General features: G+C 63.1%; 1 protein-coding gene across 2 annotated transcripts; it reads left to right on the plus strand.

Annotated features, from left to right (window-relative positions):
- Positions 1-1044: 1044 nt before the first annotated feature.
- MMP17 (matrix metallopeptidase 17) lies at positions 1045-22129 on the plus strand. 2 transcript variants are annotated; one of them, XM_060121454.1, is made up of 10 exons: positions 1045-1175; positions 10701-10833; positions 11648-11777; positions 12275-12558; positions 13488-13664; positions 15229-15328; positions 16987-17069; positions 17168-17320; positions 20186-20443; positions 21184-22129. In XM_060121454.1, exons 2-10 carry the CDS (start codon positions 10794-10796, stop codon positions 21495-21497), a joined length of 1539 nt encoding a protein of 512 aa, XP_059977437.1. In that variant the 5' UTR covers positions 1045-1175; positions 10701-10793; the 3' UTR covers positions 21498-22129. The 2 variants fall into 2 exon arrangements, with proteins under 2 accessions (XP_059977437.1, XP_059977436.1); XM_060121453.1 differs by lacking the exon at positions 1045-1175 and having other exon boundaries at positions 10459-10862.
- The last annotated feature ends 61 nt before the right edge of the window (positions 22130-22190 follow it).

The raw sequence follows: 22190 nt of genomic DNA on the forward strand, positions 1-22190 counted from the left end.
AATGAGCCCATAAATTTCCTTTCCCTGACCAGAGCCAGGCTGAGCTAGGCTTTTGCCAGTAGCACTTGAGCAAAGTTGGGGGATGTGCCTGTGAACGGCCATCGTATGCAGGGTCTTCACTGCAAGTGATCTCAGCGGGTCAATATAACGGTCTTCTGAGCAGGCTTGGAGAGTAACAGCAGGGAAGGATGCGCAAGACCCCAGCCACGGGAGGACAGTGGAGAGGAGGCTCTGCCCGAAAACCCAGCCCTCAAACCCACAGCGACCACAGACCCACGGCCCTCGCTGACTCCCAGCTGCGCCCAGACCCCACCAGAGTCAGGGCCGCCGCCCGCGCCCCTCCCAGTCTCTCACCCCACCCCCTCCCGCAGTCCCTCCCGAGCTCCCACCCCCAGCCCCGCTGCAGCCCGGCTCCTCTCACGCCCCCAGCCCCTCCCTGCTCCCACCCCTACCCCGACCCCTCCCACTCTCCCTCCTCAACCGCCATCCGACCCCACCTCCCTTCTACCACGGTGCAAAGGCTCCCCCAGGCGTCCGCCGGGCGCGCTGCGGCTGCCGCTCCGGGTCCCCAGCCCTGACCGTGAAACAGTGCTTGGCGCGCGGGGTCCACGTACGAGCTGTCGGGCGGGAGGCGGGATCCGTTCCCCGGAGGCCGGCACAGAGCCCCGGACTGTGCCCCCGTCTGCATGCCTCCGCCGCCCCGGGGCCGTCTGGGGACACTCAGGAAGTGTCTTCCTTCGGGCCGCCGCAGCCAAGGTCCCCGTGTGGACTCGCCGGGCGGGGCGTGGGTGAGCTCTGAGCATCCTCCAGGGGGCGCGGGACTCTGGCGGGAGCGGGGCGCGGGCCCTTTAAGGCGGAGGGAGGGAGCGCCGGCGGCGTTCATTAACATATATTAGCATGCCCCGCCCCGCCGCTGGGAGGCGGCGCAGGGCTCGGTCGGGCAGGCAGCCTGGCGCGGGCTCGGGGCGCGCGGGCGCGGGGCGCACGGGCGCGGGGACTGCCACCGCCGCGCCGTCCGCCCTGTGAGCGCGATGCGGCGCCGCGCCACCCGGGGGCCCGGCCCGCCACCTCCCTTGGCCCGGGTCCCGCCGCTGCCGCTGCTTCTGCTCGCGCTGGCCGCCCGTGGGGGCTGCGCTGCACCCGCGCCCCGAGCCGAGGACCTCAGCCTGGGAGTGGTGAGTGCGCGGCCGGGATGCAGGGCTCCCGCGGGCCGGGGAGACCCCATCGGGGCGCCTCGGTGCCTGCGGGAACTTGGACGCCCTGCACCCATTTCCTGGGCAGGAAGGCTGAGGCTGGGTCACAGTCTGAGTGTCTTACGCGCGCGCACCCGGGTCTGGGAAAGAGCCCGCCGCAGTCGCCGGAGCCCGCGGAGGTTGGGGGCTTACTGGCCCCAGCCCCGTTACCGGCTCCGTGTAGCCCCAAAGGGGCCCCTGAGGCGGGTGGGACAGCAGTCGCAGCCGCCCAGAGCAGGGCGGTCCCGAGTGCGTTCCCCGTGGGAGTGGCGGGGGGAGGGGTGCGCGCCCCCAACCGAGAAAAAGACAGGGCTGCTGAGTGTGGGCGCCCCGGAAAGTCGGTGGTTTCGAGTTTGCTCCGTTGAGGATGTTGAAGACGTTGGGGAGCAAGGGAGCCGGCCTCCCAGCCCCCTGCTGGGCATGGATCTTGGCCCAAGTCCCTGTCTCCTTCCACCCCCAGGGTGGCCAGCCCTGCCTTGCCACCCTTGTCCCTGTCCTGAGCCTGCTGGAGTCCCCCTCCCATTCCCGGGCTCGGATGTAGCCGTCCCGCCTTCTCCTGCGCCCCTCCCTCAGTATCAGCTGTCCCACTGGCTTGGAAACCATACTGGGGGACTGCGCAGTGTCTTCTTCCCACAGCCCCTCCCCCTTTCAGCCCGCCAGGCTTGGAGCCTCCGCTTCGGGACCTGGAAGATTTAGATCAGACTTTATGGGTCTCGCCACCCCCGGGCCCCGGGAGGCCAGGCGAGGGCGAGAGCAGGGCGGTGGATTAAGCAGATTCCTTCTGAGGCTTCCGCCCCTGCAGTTGCCCTCACTTGCACAGATGAAGGGACAGGGCCGGGGACCTTGCTCCCTGCCTCCGCCCCCGGCCCACGGCAGTCTCCTAAAGGGCTGCCGATAAGGCTCCTCTCCCAGGCCAGTGGCATTCTCGAGCTCCGGGTGGCTTTCAGGCCAGTGCAGGCGTTTGGGCGGCATCCGCAGCCCCGTGGTTGGCAGGACTCGGCCACCCCCGCCCAGCTGCCGCAACCCCTGCAGCCGCCTGCGGGGGAACGACCACGGTCCCTGCTGTCTGCATCCAGACGCCAGAGGGTCCCTAGCGCCGCTTCCTCCCAGCCAAACTGCTCTGAAATCGGGGTGCCTTTGCCCACCTCCTCCGGGCCCTGGGGTGTCTGAGGGCATCAAGTCTCTAGGTCTGGGCTGGGTGGTAGTAGAACCAGGCTCCCACCTTCCAGCTGTGAGGGGCCCCACGGGAGGGTTCCTGGGGGTCGGGCCCGCACGCTCAGGGCGTGGAGCTCCTGGCCCAGCCAAGTGCGTGTGTCTCGCCCAGGGCTGTTCTGAAGTTTCTCGCCGCCCACCCAGAGGAAGCGGGTCAGGTGCACACTCCGGCTCCTGGCTTGCACCGCCATGCCTCCGCCTCTCCCTGCTCCCCTGGGTTCCCCGGCAACGGGGCACTGGGCAGGGGACGTGGCTCCCCAGCCTGGAGCCCCAGAGACAGCAGGGCCCTGGTATACGACCCGGCGCATAAAGAGCAGAGGATGCTGCCCTTGCCCAGAGAGACCCCCGCCCCACCCGGGGAAGGCCAGGACCCCTCCAGCCTGAGTGAGAGAAACCTTCCTGCCTCCTGCCCCCGACTTGCGGGCCGAGGGCGGTCTCTGGTGGCCTTCGGGGGAATGACACCTCAGCGCATCAGACCCGGAGGTGCCGGAAGGCTGGGAGACCAGCAGGGATTTGCGGGGAGGAGGGAGGACTCCCCTCCACCCCGCTCTGCACGCTGCCCCCAGGGGCCCACTGACTGGATATTCAGATCTAGGGCTGCCAGTGAGGAGAAGGGCCCCTTTGTAAGTGTGACCCAGCTTCTGCCAGACAGAGCTGTGCCCAGCGGGTCTCTTGTGCGCTGGCTGTCCCCGGGAGGGGGCTGCCCAGCCCAGCCCGCCCGAGCCTCAGAGGAGAACAAAGCACTGGATTGAGGCCTGACGCTCCGGTCTAACGGTGGGCTTTCAGGCCTCGGCGAGCGGGACAAAAGAGCCCCGTGCCCTCCTGGGGTTGTCGACTGAGCCGCAAGTCCTTCTGGGCCCGTTTTCATTATTTTATTTCTGAGTAGGTAATACCCACAGCAGAATATTCAGGCCATGCAGAAGGGTCTGCAGGGGCCGTTGTCTCCCTCATTTCCTGAGGATCCTTCCAGAGGTTATCTGGGCACGTAAAAGGGCATGGGGACCTCGGTCCCTTATTTCTACGGATGACGACCTGCTGCCCACTGCCGCGCGCCCTGCGGTTTTCACTTCCCAGTCTATCCTGGAGAACGGTCCGTGTTGGAATGTCTCCGTCCTCCTGGTTCTTTCTTTCCACCCGTCGCATTTCACTGCACGGATGTCACGTCCATTAGCCAGACCCCCGCACGGACGGGCAGGCTGTTCCTAATAGTTCGCCGTAGCCAGGAGCTGCCAGGACGCCCGCTTACTGCGACGTGAGTATGTGAGGGACCCATACTGGGGGAGCCCAGGTGACAGGTATGCACGTAACGTATCGTATGTTGGCAGATTCGCCACCGTCCTCTAAAGCTTGTTCTCAGGTTTCTATCCCAGCAGCAAAGTCTGTGAGCTCTTGTGCCTTGTACCACGCGTGTTGGCAGGTCTTTTGATGTCTGACACCCAGACGGTGACAGTGGCTTGTGGCTGAGAGTATGTGAGGGTGGCCGGGAATAGCGGCCCAGGGGGCTGGGCAGGGGCTGGAGCTCCTGTGAGCACGTATCCCCCTCCAGGGGGTAGGGAGGGGGGTGGCGGGGGTGACCGTCACCCTGGCCTCAGCCAGTCGCCTCTGGGTCCCCAGCAAGCGTCTGGCGCATCGGTGCACTCAGGACCCGTATCAGACCTGGCTTGGGGCCGGGAACACCCTCTCAGCTGCAGTCAGGGAACCCAACCGAGGGGACCAGGGATGGTGTCACTGAGCCGCCCAGAGGGGAGCCTCGCCTCCAGGTTCCCCTCCCAGAGCTTAGGACCCAACTGGGCCCTTCCCCGACCCTGGAGGCACGTTGTCAACAAGTGAGTCATTTCCCAGACACTCATGGCCTAGGGCGTCTGGATGACTGAGAAGTCTTTGTGGTGCTTTCGGGGGCCTGTGGCGTGGGCGGGACCGCACTGGCCGCCTGTGGTCTGAGCCCCGGGACTGTGGAAGCTGACTAAACGGGCTGGCGAGCAGCCTGGCAGCTGAGGAAATGTCGCTGCTCTTTCAAGGGGCTCTGGGGCCAGCCTCTGCTCACAGCCTGCGATCTGAGCGTTGGGCCTCAGTCTCCTCGTCTGTAAAGTGGGGCCATGAGAGCGGGGCAGTGGGGACGTTCCCTGGGTGATGCCCCTGAATCTCTCACCACAGCGTCTGCAGGCAGTAAGCTGCCTTCGTGTTCTGAGGAGGGGGTGTGGGAACAGGGACAAGGGCTTGAGGGCTCACCAGGGTCCTCCCTGATGCAGTGCCTTCCTGGGGGTTTCCGAGGGTGCTTTGCGTGCATGTGGTTTTTGCCTCTCGGTTAATGGTGGCTCGGAGCTTCCAGTGAGATGCTCTGGGTGCAGGGCCTCTGCTGAGCACGGGAGGGGTGACGGGTGCGTCTGTCACACGCTAGCCGACAGCCTGCTGTGTCCCTCCCAGGCACTGTCCAGCTCTCAGGAGGGATGGATAGTGGCCTGGGCAGGATGCGGGACCCACTTCCCCCCTTTCCCTGGCCCGCCTGCCCACTCCTCCATCCTCTCTTCCCTCTGCACCCCAGTCCTACCAGTTCCTTTCTGCTCCCTGAACTTCCAAGGCTGGTTCCTGCCCCAGGGCCTTTGCACGAGCTGTTCCCACTGCCATGAATTCTCACCTCGGCTCATCATCTGGCCAGCTCCTTCTCATCCTTCAGGTGCCACCCCCCCGAGCACCCATTTAAGGAGCCCCTCCACCCTGTCTCACTTCCCCTCATAGCACAGCGGTCCTGGGAATAGGCCCTGAAGCCAGATAGCCTGGGTTCCCCTCCCAGCTCTGCACTGTCTGGCTGTGTGACCATGGGCAAGTGTCCTGACCTCTCTGCACCTGTTTCCTCATCTGTAAAATGGTCATAATAATAGCGCCCACCTATAAGATCATTTCAGTAGTTCTCTGTTGAGCGCCTACTGTGTGCCAAGCGTGAACTGAACCCCACAGACCCCTGTTCTCACAGCTTTCCCCTGTGGGTGCTGTGAGTAATTGAGCAGCGCTCAATAATCGTTGGCCATTAGGATCACTAATCATTTATCATCTGTGACACTTATCACGTGTTTATCTTTGGCTTTCCGTGCAAGACTGTCCCTTCTGGGTAGACAGCAGGACGGTGTCTCCCCAGACCTTCCCTGTCCCCCCGGCACCTGGCACAGGGATCCCTCGGGGAGGGTGTCGGATGGACGGGTGGACCGTCAGAGGAGGTTCTGGGAGCATCCCCCTGGGGAAGATGCTGGGGCAAGGGGTCATCCCAACCGCCAGCAGCCCCTGGAGGAAGACGCACCCTGCCGGGGGCCACCAACCCCTTTAGCTCTGGGTCTTTAGCGCCCGGACGGCCAAGCGGGTCAGACACAGACTTGAGCCAGAGCTGCGCCCTGGGACCGTGAGCCATTTCCGCAGCTGCACGTGGAGGTGATGGTGACACCGCCCCGTGGGTGCTGAGCAGTGAGTGGGTGAAGGTGCAGAGCCGGCGGCACGCGGTGGGTGCCGAAGGGTCTGTTACTGTTTGGGGGTGGGGGTGGGCGCTCTAAAGCCACCGCCCGCCCGCCTCCGCTCCCCCAGCGCTGTGACGCTGTCTGCACTGCCCTGGGCCTCCGTTTCCTCAACTGTGCCGTGGGGCTAATGACACCGCTCTCCATACCCGCTCCAGACGAGGCTGGTGGAATCCAGTTAGAGACGGAGGGCGAAGGGGGCGCCGACAGTTCAGCCGCCGTCCCCACTGTCCCGGCCAGACACAGGCCCCTCACGGGGCATCGGCGAGCCGACAGGCGTCCCGGGGTCCCGGTGGCTTCGCTCCGGTCCTGCTCCCACGGCCAGCGCGTGCGGCGAGCCCTCATTCCCCCCCGTAAGTGGGGACAGCAGTGGCCAGGCCTGGGGCTGTGGGAGGGACCTGCAGGGGCACTGCACACAGTAAGCACTTCTTGTTTACCGGCACCGGCGCTGTACAGCACGTCGCAGCGCGGCCTTCCCTCGCCCACTGGTCCACCCGTCTGTGGAAGGTTGGTTTGCTGCGCCCCCTGGGAGCCAGCCGCGAGGCCGCAGGTGCCTGCACTTGACGGCTGACCTGCTGGGCCGAGGGCCGCTCCAGACGTGAACGCGGGGCCGCTCCGTGGCGGCGATGGCCCACTGGCCTGTGACTGCTGAGGTCAGGAGGGGCTTTTGTGGTGTGTGCGTTAAACATCGTTAAACATCGTTAACGCTGTGAACGAATGCACGTTGTGTCAACCAGCGATATAGAGAAAAACAAGACCAGGCGGGGGCTGGGCAGGGCGAATGGGAAAGCCACGGGAGGGATGGTAGGTGACTGCATTTGCGGGAGGGGCCGGCGCCCCACTTCCTGCCAGTGCCTTGGGCAGGACACCCACCTCTCTGGGCCTCAGTTTCCCCATCTGCAGTAATGGCTCAGCTCACGGGGGTCCTTGCGGGGAGGAGGGTGAGAGCATGTCCTTGGCTGTTAGCGATTCTCCAAGGCGGGGCAGCCCCTGCGGGTTTGGGGCTCCCCTCGCTCCCACCCCTCCCCCCTCCCCTCAGCCTTCTGGAAAGTTCACCCTCTGCCCACACAGCCTCGTTGCCCTGGAGACACGGTAGCCGTGGTGACAGTGAAGGGAGGACCAGTGGATGAGCACAGGAGGGGGCTGGCCCCCGCGACCCACAGGCTCTGCAGGGTATTGGGGGGAAAGGGGCAGGGCCCCCACCCCAGGGGCCGTCCTCATGCGGGCACCACTGCGGTGGGTGCAGGGATCGGGGCTGCGCGGGCTCCAGGGGCAGCCGAGGCGGGGCTTTTGTCAGCCTTCGCCCCATGCAAGGACCCGGCCCTGAGGACGGGCTCTCAGCCTGGTTCCTCTGTGATGTTCCAGCGTGTACCAGGAAAAAAAGTGAAACCCCGGCCCTTCGGGAATTTGCTTGTCTCCCCTGAAGAGGGGAACGAGCTGGCAGGGCAAGAGGGAGAGAGAAAGAGAGAGAGAAAGGGGCTGTCCGAGACGCCCCCTCCCTCCCAGGGCTCTAGGGTGACTGTTCCTTCCCAGCAGGGATGGGGGCTTCTTGTCGGGGACACTTGTGTTTCCACCGAAGGCAGAACAGGATGGCTCAGGCTGGGCTAGGGTCCCCGTGGGTTCTTCAGGCCCCCCGATCCATGCATCACCTGAGGGCCGGTGGCTGCCAGGGGCTCGTCCTGTCGTCAGACACCTCCTGAGGATTTCCCCCAGCGAGCTGTCCAGGAATCGACACAGAAGCCCACCGCCACTGGTGGGGCCACGGGGAGGAGGTGGGCCTGGGTGTGAAGAGAAGGGACGGGCTTTGCGATGGGGGAGGGAGCTGCGCTGGGGGCAGGTGGGATGTCTGAGCCCAAGCCTGCGGGGAAAGGGGGAGGGAGCCCCTGCCTCCCGCCAGCCCCTCAGGTCTGGTCCCTTCTTGTGCTCCTGCGTGCAGCAGGGGCTGCAGGCTGCAGTGGCTGCCGGCCGCGGTCGGAGCAGAGCTTGTCCCAGGCCGGCACAGGCCCTCGGCTCTGCCCTTGTTCTGACCTGTAGCTGAAACCTCCTGCTTTTCAGTGTTAGCAGACGTTCCCAAACCACCTGAGGTGCTCTTGAGGCCTGAAGCCCAAAGGTGCGCTTGGCCTTCGGGCCAGGCTGCCCAGCAGCAGAGGGCGCAGCTCCTCTGTGAGCCCCATGGAGCCCCGCGAGGCCTCGGAGCAGGGCTCTGCTACGATCAGACGCCCAGCTGCTATCCCAGCCTGGAAGGGGACAGCCGGGAGACGGGTGGTCCCCCCAGGCTGTCTCAGCCCCTGCCCACCCAAAGCAACTGGCCTGGGTGGGGAAAGGCGCTTGCCTGGGTGGGCCATTACCTGGTAAGGAGAGTGGGGACAGCATCCTCACCCAGCATCGTGTCCGGTCTGAGGACACCCCGGAGGGATTCCTCGTGGCGCTGGGCGCCTCCAGGCTCTGTAGCTCAGTCCTGCAGTCTTAACAAAGAGCTGCAGAGTGTGTGTGTTTTCTGACTTTCAGAAAGAAAACGGCAGCATTAAAACCTTAAAGCACATGTAAAACTTTCCCCCAAGATGCGTGGCCACAAGCACACATTTTTTAAATAATTTTTATTGGAGTATAGTTGACTTACAATGTCGCGTTAGTTTCTGTTAGTACAGCAAAGTGGATACAAATACGCATCTGTAACCTGGAATGCTCTCAGACACTGATTAGCCGGGGGACTCAGTAAATCCTGTTGACGGCTGACGGGACGCATTTAAATGTGTTTGAAGTGATGTGAAGGGTGGTCCTCCCGAAAGAAGGGTGCTCGGGGTGGCAGAGGCCTCAACAGCACAGAGGGCAGAGCCCGGGTCGGGGTGAGCCTGCCCGGCCCTCGTGCTCCCCTCGTCTGGGCACAGGATGTCACCTGGGTGTCCACCGGGAGCGCCCCTTGGTTGCTGTGCACTGTGCTGCCTGGGTCTAAGAGGGACCCCCAGACCTGAGGGGGGTCTCCCGGTCCCCCAGTTCTGTGCATTCTGGGGGTTCCTTCAGGAGTTGGGGAGGAGGTAACGGAACAGAGAGAACCCCAGCAAGGACTCAGTGTTTCCTGGAAAGGAGGGAATCCAGCTAGTCTGCTGCAGGTGTATGCAAATTATATGCAAATCATTGAGGACCCTCCTGGTCAGTTACATTACCTGGGAATTCCAGGAGGATAGACCCCCTCCCACTGAGTACCCTCTGGGCCCCCTGTGGGGTCAGATCCCCGGGGCGGGGAGTCCTCAGGCAGGGGCTGCAAACTCGCAAGCTTCTGGGGGCCCTGCAGGTAGCATAAATGAATCGAGGATTTTTTAAGTGTCCACCAAAAAAAAAAACAATAGACCTGCAAGTCGGTGCATTTCTTGAAGCCTGGTCTGGGAGGGGGTGGAGCTCAGAGAATCTCCCAAACCCTGCCTTCCACCCACCTGTGGGTCATCTGAAGCTGGCTGATGAGCCCACCCCTGGCATTGCGTCCATATGGCTGAATGCTTTTTTTTTTTATCCTTTAGGACATTTATTTATTTATTTATTTTGGCTGCGTTGGGTCTTTGTTGCTGCATGCGGGCTTCCTCTAGTTGTAGCGAGGGGGGCTACTCTTCGCTGCAGTGCGCGGGCCTCTCACTGCAGTGGCCTCTCACTGCAGTGGCCTCTCTTGTTGCAGAGCATGGACGGGCTCTAGGTGTGCGGGCTTCAGTAGTTGTGGCTCACAGGCTCTAGAGCGCAGGCTCAGTAGTTGTGGCGCACGGGCTTAGTTGCTCCGCGGCATGTGGGATCTTCCCGGACCGGGGCTCGAACCCATGTCCCCTGCATCGGCAGGCGGATTCTCAACCACTGCCGCCAGGGAAGCCCGGCTGAGTGCTTTTTATGGGATTGTCACATGGCTTGGGAAGTGGGCATGAGCGCCGTGTGGCAGCTGAAGAAACAGAAGCCCCCCAGGAGGTCCCCACGGATGGCATCAGTGCCTCCCTGTCCCCTGGCCCCCCACAGATGGTAAAGGGGTTCTATGTGTGTCCGTGGTATAAAGGGTTGCCCCCCATTCCTGCTCAGAGGACCCCCACTGGGGCACTTTGCATCGGAGCTGTCCGCTGACAACACACACCTTATATGGAGGGTACCTGTGTCAGGGCTGATGTGAGCATTTCCACGTTCTAACTCTTTATATCCTCACATCCATAGGCGAGGAAACAGCCCAGAGCGGGTGTGACTTGCCTCAGTTGCACAGTGAGGAGGGGTCTGGGTGGGATTTGCACCCAGGCAGCCTCGCTCCAGAGCCTGGGCTCTTAACTACTGTGCACATGCAGCTCATAACCAGATTCCTAAAACCAGATTCTGAGCCCATTGCCCTTCTCAGCACGGGTTTCAGACCTTGGGTCCTAAACTGCTGCCTCACAAGCCAGCTCCGGGCCTGAATTGGGCGCTCACGATGTTAAATAACCTTTTAAAAATCTCACTTCCGGAAGTGTCCCCTGGGCATTTTGCTGCCTCAGGAGGAGTGAGGTGGGGCAGGCTGCCATGAGCAGTCGCACAGGTTGTGCACTGCTCAAACCCACCCATCTAAGGGGCATCAAGTTTATTAAGACACTTAGGCAAGGAAGGAGCATGAGACGCCCTGTGGGCTACTGGGCAGGGGCTGGAGTGTTGATCAGGGCTAGGAGAGGCCTGCCCCTCCCCGCAGTGATGGCCCCAGGCAGGTGGCTCTTCTGTGGGGCTGAGCTCCCCCTCCACCCCTCACTGTACTCTCTGCCCGCAGGAGTGGCTGAGCAGGTTCGGCTACCTGCCCCCAGCAGACCCCGACACAGGGCAGCTGCAGACGCCAGAGGAGCTGTCCAAGGCCATCGTGGCCATGCAGCAGTTCGGAGGCCTGGAGGCCACTGGCGTCCTGGGTCAGTTCTCAGGGTGCAGTGGGAGATGGGTGAGCTGAGCCCAGTTCCTCCTAACTGCCCCCTCCAGCCTGCCCTGCTCTCCTGGGATGGAGGGAGGATTCCCGCCGCATGGGATCCCTCCGTCATCCCCTCCCCGTCCCCGGCCGTGGGCACAGCAGGGGGTGAGTGTGTACCAGCCGCACCCAGACCCCCTTTCCACACTTTCAGTGGGGTCTCAAACTCCATGCCACGGGCCAGGCAGGCCAGCTGTCGGAGTGGGGTCTGGCCACCCATGCCCCAGCTGAGTCGCCCCATTGGCGTGCTAGGCCTGTGCTGTTGAAACTGCCCGCTTTCCAGGAGAAACCAGAGATCTGGGGGGTTTATGTGAGCACCCCACTTTTTACATTTTGGCCACAAATTCCAATTTTGTAAAGACTTTTCGAAGGGCCAGCTGATCAAAACATGGCTGTCCCCGGGCCTCTCGGGAGTAGACACGTGTGTCACACACAGACCCGGTCGGGTGTGTGTCCCGTGAGATGCAGCGAACGTTGGCCGACGGTCCGAGTTGGGGCCGTGCCCCCTCCGACTGCTCAGATCCCTGCCATACGTCAGTGAATGCTTTGAAAGCCCCCACTCCTGGCCTGTGGACGCACCCCTGGCAGGGGGGCCCGACATAGCTGGAGGCCTGGGCCTCGTCCCCCCAGACCTGGTGCAGAGCGAGGGGCCGGGACTGGAGCTTGGGGCCAGCTCTCGGGGAGCTGCTGGGAATCCCTGGTTGGGGGTGCGCGTGCGCTGGGCCTGGCTCCTGACCCCCGCCCGCCCGCCCGCCCTGCAGATGAGGCCACCCTGGCGCTGATGAGAACCCCGCGCTGTTCCCTCCCTGACCTCCCAGCCGCAGCCCCGGCTCGAAGGACGCGCCAGGCTCCGGCCCCGACCAAGTGGAGGAAGAGGAACCTGTCATGGAGGTGGGCAGGCGGGGCTCCACTGGGCCTGGCCTTTCCGGGGGTCTGGGCGTCGACCAAAATGGGCACCCACAGACCTGGGCTTAAGAGACAGGAATTTATCCTCTCGGTTCTGGAGGCCAGAAACCCGAGGTCCAGGGCCCACAGGTCCCTTGGAGGCTGTGAGGGAGAATCCGGCCCAGCCCCTGTCCGGGTGCTGCCAGCAGCCCTGGGCCCGTGGCTCTGATCCTTGCTTCCGTCTTCACGTGTCCTCCTTCCGCGTCTGTGGCCCCTTCTGTCTGTTGTGAGGACACTCACTGGATTTAGGGGCCACCCTATTCCAGGATGAGCTCATCTCCATCCCCGCCCCAGTTACGTCTGCAAACCCCATTTCCAAATAAGGGCCCCGGTGCCCCCCCACCGCCCCGGGGCAAGTTGTTCCAGGGAGCGCACTCCAGCCTGGGGTGGGGGCACTGGGCCTGTCCCTGTGACCGACCCGGCTCTGACCCCGCCTGCCCCAGGGTCCGCACGTTCCCGCGGGACTCGCCCCTGGGCCGCGACACGGTGCGCGCGCTCATGCACTACGCGCTCAAAGTCTGGAGCGACCTCACGCCCCTGAACTTCCACGAGGTGGCCGGCAGCGCCGCCGACATCCAGATCGACTTCTCCACAGCTGACCACAACGACCGCTACCCCTTCGACGGCCCCGGCGGCGCGGTGGCCCACGCCTTCCTCCCGGGCGACCACCACACCGCAGGGGACACCCACTTTGACGATGACGAGGCCTGGACGTTCCGCTCCTCAGGTGCGTCCGGGTTGGGGTGGCCCCGGGGACCCCGCATGACCCCCAGCCCCTGACAGAGCCCACGATGGTGTAGGGAGCCACACCAGCCCCCCAGGAAGAGGAAACCGCCACGGGTCCCCTGCCTAAAGCCGTGGGCACCTGTCCAGCTCAGGACAGCTCTGCCTCCAGCCGTCTCTGCACGGGCAACCCACCTGGCGGGCCCGGGCTGGGCTCGCAGGCCTGGGACGTGACTCCGTGAGCCAGGCTTATCCTCCCCCTGGTCCAGCTCCCAAGCGGGAGTGCAAGCTTGGAAGGCCTCTGAGGCCTCGGCACGCCATCACTTCTGCTAAGTCCCATTGGCCAAAGGAGTCACGGGCCCCTAGCTTCAAGGCGGGACGAGGGGCAGAGCCGCGGGGCACAGGCTGCAGGTGCGGGCGGGGGAGACGGGGGCCTCGTGGGGTGAGTCTATATCCCAGGCTGGGGAGCGCATCCCAGCTGGAGGAGCCAGAAGTGGCCCCGTAGAACCTGTGGGTTTTATGCCTTGATGGGAGCCCAGGCCCGTCCTGTGGGGCCTGGAACATCTATTCAGTGCTGTGGGGTTGAGGGAGCTTACAGTGACCCCTGTAACTTGGGATCCTGACGGCCAGCAAGGCCTGAAATATTTACCACGTGGCCCGTACAGAATAGTTTGCCAACTTTACTGTGAGGGGCACGTGGGAGGTGAGGGGGCCCAAGAGACCCCCGGGGCCCGAGAGGCCCCTGTGAACTCCACAGGGCCTCCTGGGAAGCAGACAAGCCCTGAGTGACTCCATAGGACCCGTCTGTCAGACCGGGGCCTCCTCTGTAACCAGCTTGGCGGACTCATCTCACCTCACCCCACGGGTCCCGTCCCCGTGGCCCAGCAGGAGCTGGCGGTGCCTCCCTGGGCTCACTGGCTCCTGTGTCCCCAGATGCCCACGGCATGGACCTGTTCGCAGTGGCTGTCCACGAGTTTGGCCACGCCATCGGGCTGAGCCACGTGGCGGCCACACGCTCCATCATGCAGCCGTACTACCAGGGCCCGGTGGGTGACCCGCTGCGCTACGGGCTCCCCTATGAGGACAGGGTACGCGTCTGGCAGCTGTACGGTGAGTCCCCCCCAGAGCCGTCACGGGTCACCCGGGGATGGGGACAGCGATGCTGGGGACCCCAGAGCACAGAGCCCCACGGCAGAAATGCCGGGGACCCCAGAGCACAGAGCCCCACGGCAGAAATGCCGGGGACCCCAGAGCACAGAGCCCCACGAGAGGGCTGGTTCTGTCTTGTCTGCTGCGCGCTCGGCACCTGGGGCCGCCTGGCACACGCTGGCTGCCCCGCGGTGTGTGTGGAATGAATAAGCAGGTGAGTTGTGTCGCCAGGGGTCCCTAGGACCTGGGGCCCCCGCTGCCCTCTCCACGGAGCTCATCTCAGAGCCCCGGGCAAGATCCCACGTCCAATCCCCAGACGGTTTCAGGTTGTGACAGCTGACGTTGATGGTGACCCAGGGCCCATGCAAAGCACTTACATGTATTAAGTCATCCAGTCTTTACAACCTGTGAAGTAGGTACCACATCCCCACTGAGAGACGGGAGCGCTGAGCCAGGACTGACCCAGGCCAGCTCCGGGCCCCCTTCTGCTGGGGACACATCAGGCAAGGGGCAGAAGGAGGTCTGTCCTGGGAGCTGCGAGAGCAAGGTGGGGGTGATGAACCTCCCCCAGTCACCCCCCTTCTCCATGCTGGTCTCCCTAACCCCACGCCAGCCTGCCCCTACCCACAGTGGCCAGAGCAGTCCTCTTAAAGCCTGGGATGGGGTGCCTCACCTCGGAGGCCAGCCTCCCCTCATTCCGCGTCGCAGCCTCTCCTCCCGCCTGGACCGCCCCACCCCCGCGTCGCTGTTGCCCCAGCGCTTCCCACCTTCTGACATCTGTGGACGTCCTTTATTGAAGCACAGTTTACGATTTTTACCCTTTGAAAGCATTTGGTACATTCACAATGTTGTTCAACCGCCGTTTCTCTCCACTTCCAGAACGTTCTCATCTCGCCCCCCTTTCCCCCGCCATCCCACCTCACCCATTAGCAGTCACGTCCCATCCACTCCCCAGCCCCCGGCAAACACTCGTCCCTTTTCTGTGTCTCTGGACTTGCCTCTTCTGGACGTTTCACATAAATGGAATCGTACAATGCGTGGCCTTTTGTGTCCGGCTGCTTTCACGCAGCGTGTGTTTTCCAGGGTCCTCCCTGGCGTAGCGTGCGTCAGTAATTCATTCCTTTTGACAGCCGATCATTTTATTTATCCATTCTTCCGCTGGTGGACATTTGGGTTGTTTCCACCTTTTGGCCATTATGAATAACACTGCTGTGCACATCCATGTACAGCTTTTTGTCTGAACACCGGTTTTCTGTTATTTGGGGTCTGTGCCCAGGAGTGGAGTTGGGGGACGGGGGTTGTAAACCCGCCCTTAAGTCAGTGGGGCACCTGCGCCTTCCGCTCACGCATCCCGAGGCTCCGGCTCCAGGGACGGAGTCTCCCCTGCCCTGCTCACCGCCGCAGCCCGGCGCTCGGCCCGGTCAAGACGCGGTGCCACCCACCCGATGGCCCCGGCTCCGTCCTGGCGGCTCCAGGAAGGGTGGTGGGGTCTGCAGGGCCCAATGCAGCCTCCTTGTCTCCACAGGCGTGCGGGAGTCCGTGTCCCCAACGGCACAGCCAGACGCCCCAGAGCCCGAGGAGCCGCCCCTCCTGCCAGAGCCCCCTGATGATCGCGCGAGCACCCCGTAAGCCGTGGGCCCCTTGTCTCCACTCTGCGGCCAGCACGGCCCCCAGCAGCGGCTCCGGGTCCTGAGCTCGTGGGGCTTCTGGGCCAGCTGAGCCCTGAGTGACAGTTAGTTTCTTTTCTTATGGACAGACAGTGGAGGGGACCCCCCGCTCACCCCAGCCCAGAACCGTGCAGAGGCCTTGACTTTCAAATGTGCGATTTCCTCTCACCCTTCATCCCAGTCAGTCATCAACGGCTGCGTAACAAGCAGCCCTGCCTCATGGCATGAAACCCCCACTACATCGTGAGGCTCGTGGGTTCTGTGGGTCAGGAACTCGGACAGGGCACGGCCGGGGGTCGGGGGTCGGCTCCGCGGTGTTGGGAACACCTGCTGGGGGCTGGGATCGTCTGGGGGCATCTTGCCTCAGGTCTGGTGCCGGGGCTGGGCTGACTCGAAGGCTGGGCTCAGCTGGGCACCATCTGTGTCCCGTGCCGGAGGCTGGATTCCTGGAGTGGCTGTCCCAAGGGAGCATCCGGAGGGCTGGCAGTGCTGGAGGCTGCGCGGCAGCTGTCCGCCTTTTAAGGCCCAGCTTGGATTCGTCTAGCCCCGTGGTGAAAGCAGTCAGAGCCTGCCTACTCTCACCCCCCCACCCCCCAGTGGAACAAGTGCCGCAGAATCTGCAGGGAGGCGTCCCCGTCCACCCCTCCCACCTTTGCCCTCACAGCCTGGCATGCCTCCGTGCCACCTTCACGCTCACACAAAACACTAAACACAAAAATACAAACAGAAATCTATGTATTTAGGCTTCCGTGGTTTGGTTTGTTTCGAGGTTTGGTTTTCCAGAGTGGGATGTTTTCATGCTTTTCTCACTCCGCTGTATGTGGTGAATTGCCACTGAGGTCACAGATGTTGCTGTAACTTGTGTTACTGTTGGTCTTCATTGCACTTATTTATTGAATAAGTAACACCTGCCAGCAGTGCGCGATTCCAGGGGCACAAAAAGCAACTCACAGCGAAGTCAGTCCTCGCCGCTGACCTACCAGCCCCTCCCTGGGGCAGACATTTGTGCGTGTGCGTGTCCTTCCAGAGAGATTCCACACGTGTGTAGAGAGCCCAGCGTGTAGATGTACATGCGTGAGCCCAGGGGATGTCTCCTGTGCTGCTCTGTGCCCTAGCTCTGGCCCCAGGGCCCGTGGAGGCCTCTGTGTCTGTGAAGATGCCTGGGTCTCGGGGCTGAGCTGCACTGCGGTACGCGTGTGCCCTGCCCTGTTTCTAAGTCCTGGATCGGCGGGCATTTAAGTTCCTGACCTTTTGTCGTCACACATGACGTTGCTGTGAGTACTGTCCGTGGACAGGGCTCCAGACTCAGAATCGGGGTCCCGGCACGCGCGCTCCGCGCTTCTGTGGAAAGTGCCCAGCTGGCTTCCCGACGCTTCGCTGGCAGCGTGGAGAGCGCCTGCTCGTCCAGTGCGCTCGCTCAGCGATCCGTCTCGCAGCCTGCACGGCGAGCGTGGGGCTGTTTCACCCGCTTTTCTCTCTTGACTAAACTGCTGTGGTCGCTGGGCCTGCAGGCGGTGATGCGGGCGTGCAGGGTCCTTCGGGGGTGCTTGTCCCCATGGCCTTGCCCAGCCCAGCTCCCCGGGCAGCTCCCAGCCCGGCCCTCTCTCTGCCCCCAGGCCCGGGAAGGACGTGCCCCACAGATGCAGTGGCCACTTCGACGCGGTAGCCCAGATCCGAGGCGAGGCCTTCTTCTTCAAAGGTAACCCCCTTGGGGCCCAGCGGCTGGCGGACAGAGGAGCAGAGCCCACCCGGGCCCCAGGCCGGCCACCTGCAGCCCCACCCCCTGTGTCCCCCCAGGCAAGTACTTCTGGCGGCTGACCCGGGACCGGCACCTGGTGTCGCTGCAGCCGGCACGGGTGCACCGCTTCTGGCGGGGCCTGCCGCTGCGCCTGGACAGCGTGGATGCCGTGTACGAGCGCACCAGTGACCACAAGATCGTCTTCTTCAAAGGTGGGTGCCCCCCCATCTGGGTGCCTGCCGGGCATCGCTGACCGGGGGCCGCAGCCCGCGCTCCCCAGGACCCCCAAAGCTCGCGTCCACGCAGGAGGCCAGTCCTGTGCTTTGCTCTGTGGGTCCAGAGCTCAGAGCAGAGAGGCTCACGTTCACGTGTGCACTCAACCAGTTTGTAGTTATTGAGCACCTGCTGTGTGCTCTGCACTGTGGCAGGCCTTGCAAGCACACAGTGGGCAAGACACGAAAATCCCTGCCCTCATTCTGGGCCGGGTGACACACGATAAGCGCCTGCAGGTAATGAGGGAGTTAACTTCAGGTAGACCTGTGGGACCAGCATACCAGGCCGAGGGAGCTGCCAGTGCAAAGGTCCTGAGGCAGGAACAAGCTTGCTGATTGAAAGAACCTGGAAGAGGGTGATGAGGCTGGATCAGAGTGAAGGGCGAGGAGGCGGGGGTGGGAAGTGCAGGTCCTCGCCAGGGGCCGCGGGAAGGAGCTGGATTTAGCCTAAGAGCAGGGGGAGACTGCTCTCCCATCTCAGTCCAGGGTGACAGGTCCACTGGAGGAGGGGTGTCACTTCACCCTCAACAGCCCCGCTCCCGGGCGGGGCTGGGGTGGTGGTTCCTGCCCTTGGGGAGCGTGCTGTCTCTTTGGGGAAAAGGCAAGGTGCCCCGCCTGCAGCAGGAGACTGAGCCCTGCCAGTTCTGTGGGCGCCTTGGGGGCCGTGAGCCTTCCTCAGTCTCACGCACTGCTGTATGTACGTGCAGCTGTGTTTTGGGGGTGCAGGGTCTGTAGCTCCCCAGAGTGAAGCCACCCTGCTGCCCTAACCCAGGCTCTCCAACCTGGCCTCGAGCCCTTGTGTGGTGCCTGGGCTCGACCCCTCCACACTCACCCTGACGCGCCCCCTGACAGTGGAATCACCGTCTCCCAGGCTGGATGTCAAGGGCCGGCCACAGTCATGGTGGGGGGACCTGTCTGGCATCTTCTAAGTAACTTGGATTATTTCTTAACATTTAAAAATTGGGAGATCCCCACGAGAAACCACAGCTCCAGACTTGAAATGTGAGACAGTGTGGGCACTTGGGGCCTCTGCACTCGCCTGGCAGCGTCCGCTGGAGCAGGTCGGGCTGCCCTGTCGACGTCACCCCACGTGTGCCCCACTCAGAGGAAGTCCTCACGGCCCTTCTCGTTGTGATTGACGGGGCCCTGTCTGCAGCTGTGCCGTCGTTTCCTTCAGTTGTTGCCAGTCTCTGACAGATGATCTTTTAGAAAGTATTGTTAATTGTGGTAAAACACACACACACACACACACACACAATGTAAAAGTTACCGTCTTAACCATTTATAAGTGTAGAGTTCAGGGGCATTAAGTACTTTCACGCTGTGTGCACCCGTCACCACCGTCCATCTCTAAAGCTTTTTCATCTTGTAAAGTTGAAACTGTCCCCATGAAACACTAACTCCCCATCCCCCCCCCAGCCCCCGGCACCCACCAGCCTGCTCTCTGTCTCCATGGACTTGTCTGCTCTGGGGGCCTCATATCGTGGAAGCACGCAGGATTTGTCCTTTTGCGACTGGCTTATTTCACTGAGCATCACGTCCTCAAGGTCATCCACGGTGTGGCAGGGGTCAGAATTGCCTTCCTTTTTCAAGGCTGAGTCGTGTTCCATTGCGTGGATGGAGCACATTTTATCATCTGTCGATGGACACTTGGCTTGCTTCCACGTCTTAGCCGTTGTGAATAAGGCTGCCGTGGACATGGGTGTACGGATAGCTCTTTGAGAACTTGCTTTCAGTTCCTTTGTGTATATACCCAGGGGTGGGGTTGCTGGGTCCTGGACTATTTCTTTCTCCCACAGCAGCCGCTCCCAGTTTACATTCCCACCAGCGGTGCCCGATTCCCCCCATCCTCACCTACGCTTGCTGTTTTCGGGGGGCAGGTTTGATCGTGCCCGTCCTACTGGGTGTGAGGCGGTGTCTCGTTAGGGTTTCGACATGCATTTCCCTGATGATCAGTGATGTTGAGCATCTTCTCGTATGCTTACTGACCACTTGAATATCTTCCTTGGAGAAATGTCTATTCCAGTCCTTTGTCCAGCCAAAGATCTTTTTAATGTTTTGCTTCTTTTTCATTTGTATCTTCTGTTTTCATTTGTTTCTTTTTTCATTTGTTGTTTTGTTTGTTTCTTTGGCCGCACCTTGCAGCTTGCAGGGTGAAAGCACAGAGTCCTAACCGCTGGACCGCCAGGGAATTCCCTCATTTGTTTTCGAAATAACAGGGTCGATTTGTTGCTAAACCGGGCGGGAGTGGGGGACATGACAACACACACCCAAATTTGATCCCCACCCTCCTGCGGCGGAGCAGCTGAGGATGTGTTTCCAGAGCACAGAGTCAAGGACACCCAACAAGGGTCTTAATGACACCATTTCCAAAAGCTTTACGTGCGGATTTGAGGTTCTTGGTGATTTCTAAAGCTCTGCTTCTGTGTAATCTGACAAGGCTGCACACACGCAGGTCCGGTGGGCCTTCACCCAGCGCCCTTCCTGCTTTGCCCGTGAACGTGCTCAGCCCGCCTCACAGCAGAAGTGGACAAGGCCCCGCTGACCGAAGTGGCTTCTCGGGGTGGGAGCGGGTAGTCTTGCCCCCTGGCTGTGACGCGGCCGCCTCATCTGGCCCCGCCTCCCCAGGCTGGTGGCACGTGTGGGACCCCTGCCGGGAGCACAGCAGGCGCTCGGTGAACCCTCCTGGGACTTCCGCCATGGGCACTGCGCATCGGGTGCCCGTCTGTGGGAGGAGCAAGGGCTGGGGCCCTCGCCCGGCGGGCTGGGCGAACCCCGGCCCACGGCTCTTTCTCTCGCCCCCAGGAGACAGATACTGGGTGTTTAAGGACAATAACGTAGAGGAAGGATACCCGCGGCCCATCTCGGACTTCGGCCTCCCGCCGGGCGGCGTCGATGCTGCCTTCTCCTGGGCCCACAATGACAAGACTTATTTCTTTAAGGACCAGCTGTACTGGCGCTACGATGAGCACACACGGCGCATGGACCCTGGCCACCCCGCCCAGAGCCCCCCGTGGAGGGGCATCCCCAGCACGCTCGACGATGCCATGCGCTGGTCCGATGGTGAGCCGGACGCGGGGGGAAGGGCGACTCCGGGGCAGCCTCAGCCCCCACACCTGGGGAGCTGGGATCCAGCGGCAGATGCGTGCGTCTGCTCCGCCCCCCCCCCCCCCCCCGGCTGCAGACACCACCCGCCCCCAGAGGGGCCCCTGGGTCGCCCCTTCTGGCTCTTGTTCACCTCTCGGGGTCCCTTCCTCGCCCCCGTCACCCCTCCAGCCATAGCAGCCTTGCCTCCTGCTCTCACACACACACCTCAGGGCCTTTGCACCTGCCGTGCGTCCCCCCCCCCAACACTTTACCCACCGGCTTCAGGCCTCCGCCCAAACGTCATTGCAGCGCCTCCTGGCTGCAGTGAGAAGTACAGCACCCTCCCACAGGGGCAGCTCCACCCGTACGGGAAGTTTCATTTGTTCTATTTGCAAAGCCATGTCCCCAGTACCTAGAACAGCCTGGCACATAGTAGGCCCTCACTAAATAAATAGTAGGGAAAAAGCAGAGGTCATCTCATCCATCCCCCTGCCTCCAGGCGGCTCCTTGAGCTTTCCCAGGCCTGGAATGCTCTGAGTGCCCACAGATGGGCTCCCCGTAGGCTGAGACCAAGACTCTGACTCTCACCTGAGACATTCTACGTCCGTCCTTCCTACTGGCCCCGCAGCTCTCTCTATCCCGTCCTCCTGCCGTCTACACCGAATCCCGCGTGCTGCAGCGGCCGGAGCTCAGCTGCCTGCCCTCTTCTCCCCCAGGTGCCGCCTACTTCTTCCGCGGCAAGGAGTACTGGAAGGTGCTGGATGGCGAGCTGGAGGTGGCGCCCGGGTACCCGCAGCCCACGGCCCGGGACTGGCTGGTCTGCAGAGACCCGCCCGCTGACCCCGAGGGCGCAGACGGAGAGGCAGGGGCCCACGCCCGGCCGGGGCAGCGCGACCACAGCCGCTCAGAGGACGCCTACGAGGTCTGTTCCTGCACCTCCATCGCCGCCGCAGCACCGCGGGCCGCGGGCCCACTGCTGGCCGCGCTGCTGAGCCTCCTGTGGACAGCGGCCCGGGCCCTGGCGCTGTGACATTCGGCGCTGGCCTGCGACAGGACAGAAGGGGCTGCGGTCCAGAGCCACAAAGTGCAAGGACTGATGCCCGCCCCTCCAGCGCCTGAGCCAAGCGCCCCTGCAGAGCGGACCCCGCCTTGCAGATGGGGACGGCGCCGCCAGCCCCCCAGGCCGAGGCCGCCGGGTGCAGCCCCCCCCCCCCCGACTCGGCAGAGGCCAGCAGAGGGCGCTGCTCCCCGGGCGCGGATGCAGGGGGAGCTCCCGCCTGGCCTGCCTGCCCTCTGCCAGCTGGGGAGATTGCGTCACGGCCCGGCCGGGCTGGGGCCGGAAGCCGTCCTTTCAGCGAGCGACTGACTGAATCCCACGGAGATTGACCGAGGAGCCAGGGGTAGGCTGGGCTGGGGGCGTTACATCAGGTCCGCAGACCCTGGCAAGAGCAGCCCGGAGGCCCACGGGCACCCCCTCCCCATCCCCTGCCGCAGAGCCGCCCCTGGTGCTTCCGCCCGCCCGTGGGGCTTCCTCTCCTGGTCCCAGTGGGCCTGCCGGCTGCCTTGCCCAGGGCAGCCGTCTCCACGGGCGAGCCCCCAAGCTGGGGCCGTGGTGGGCTTCCCTTGTGACGCGTTTCAGACAAACACGATCTCTTCCTGCTTTGTAACGGCTCAGGCTCGGCTCCCTGACGCGCTCGGGCGGTCCGAGCGTGGGCGTCCTCCG

The sequence above is a fragment of the Lagenorhynchus albirostris genome, chromosome 14, assembly GCF_949774975.1.
Source record: "Lagenorhynchus albirostris chromosome 14, mLagAlb1.1, whole genome shotgun sequence".
Lineage (NCBI taxonomy): Eukaryota > Metazoa > Chordata > Mammalia > Artiodactyla > Delphinidae > Lagenorhynchus > Lagenorhynchus albirostris.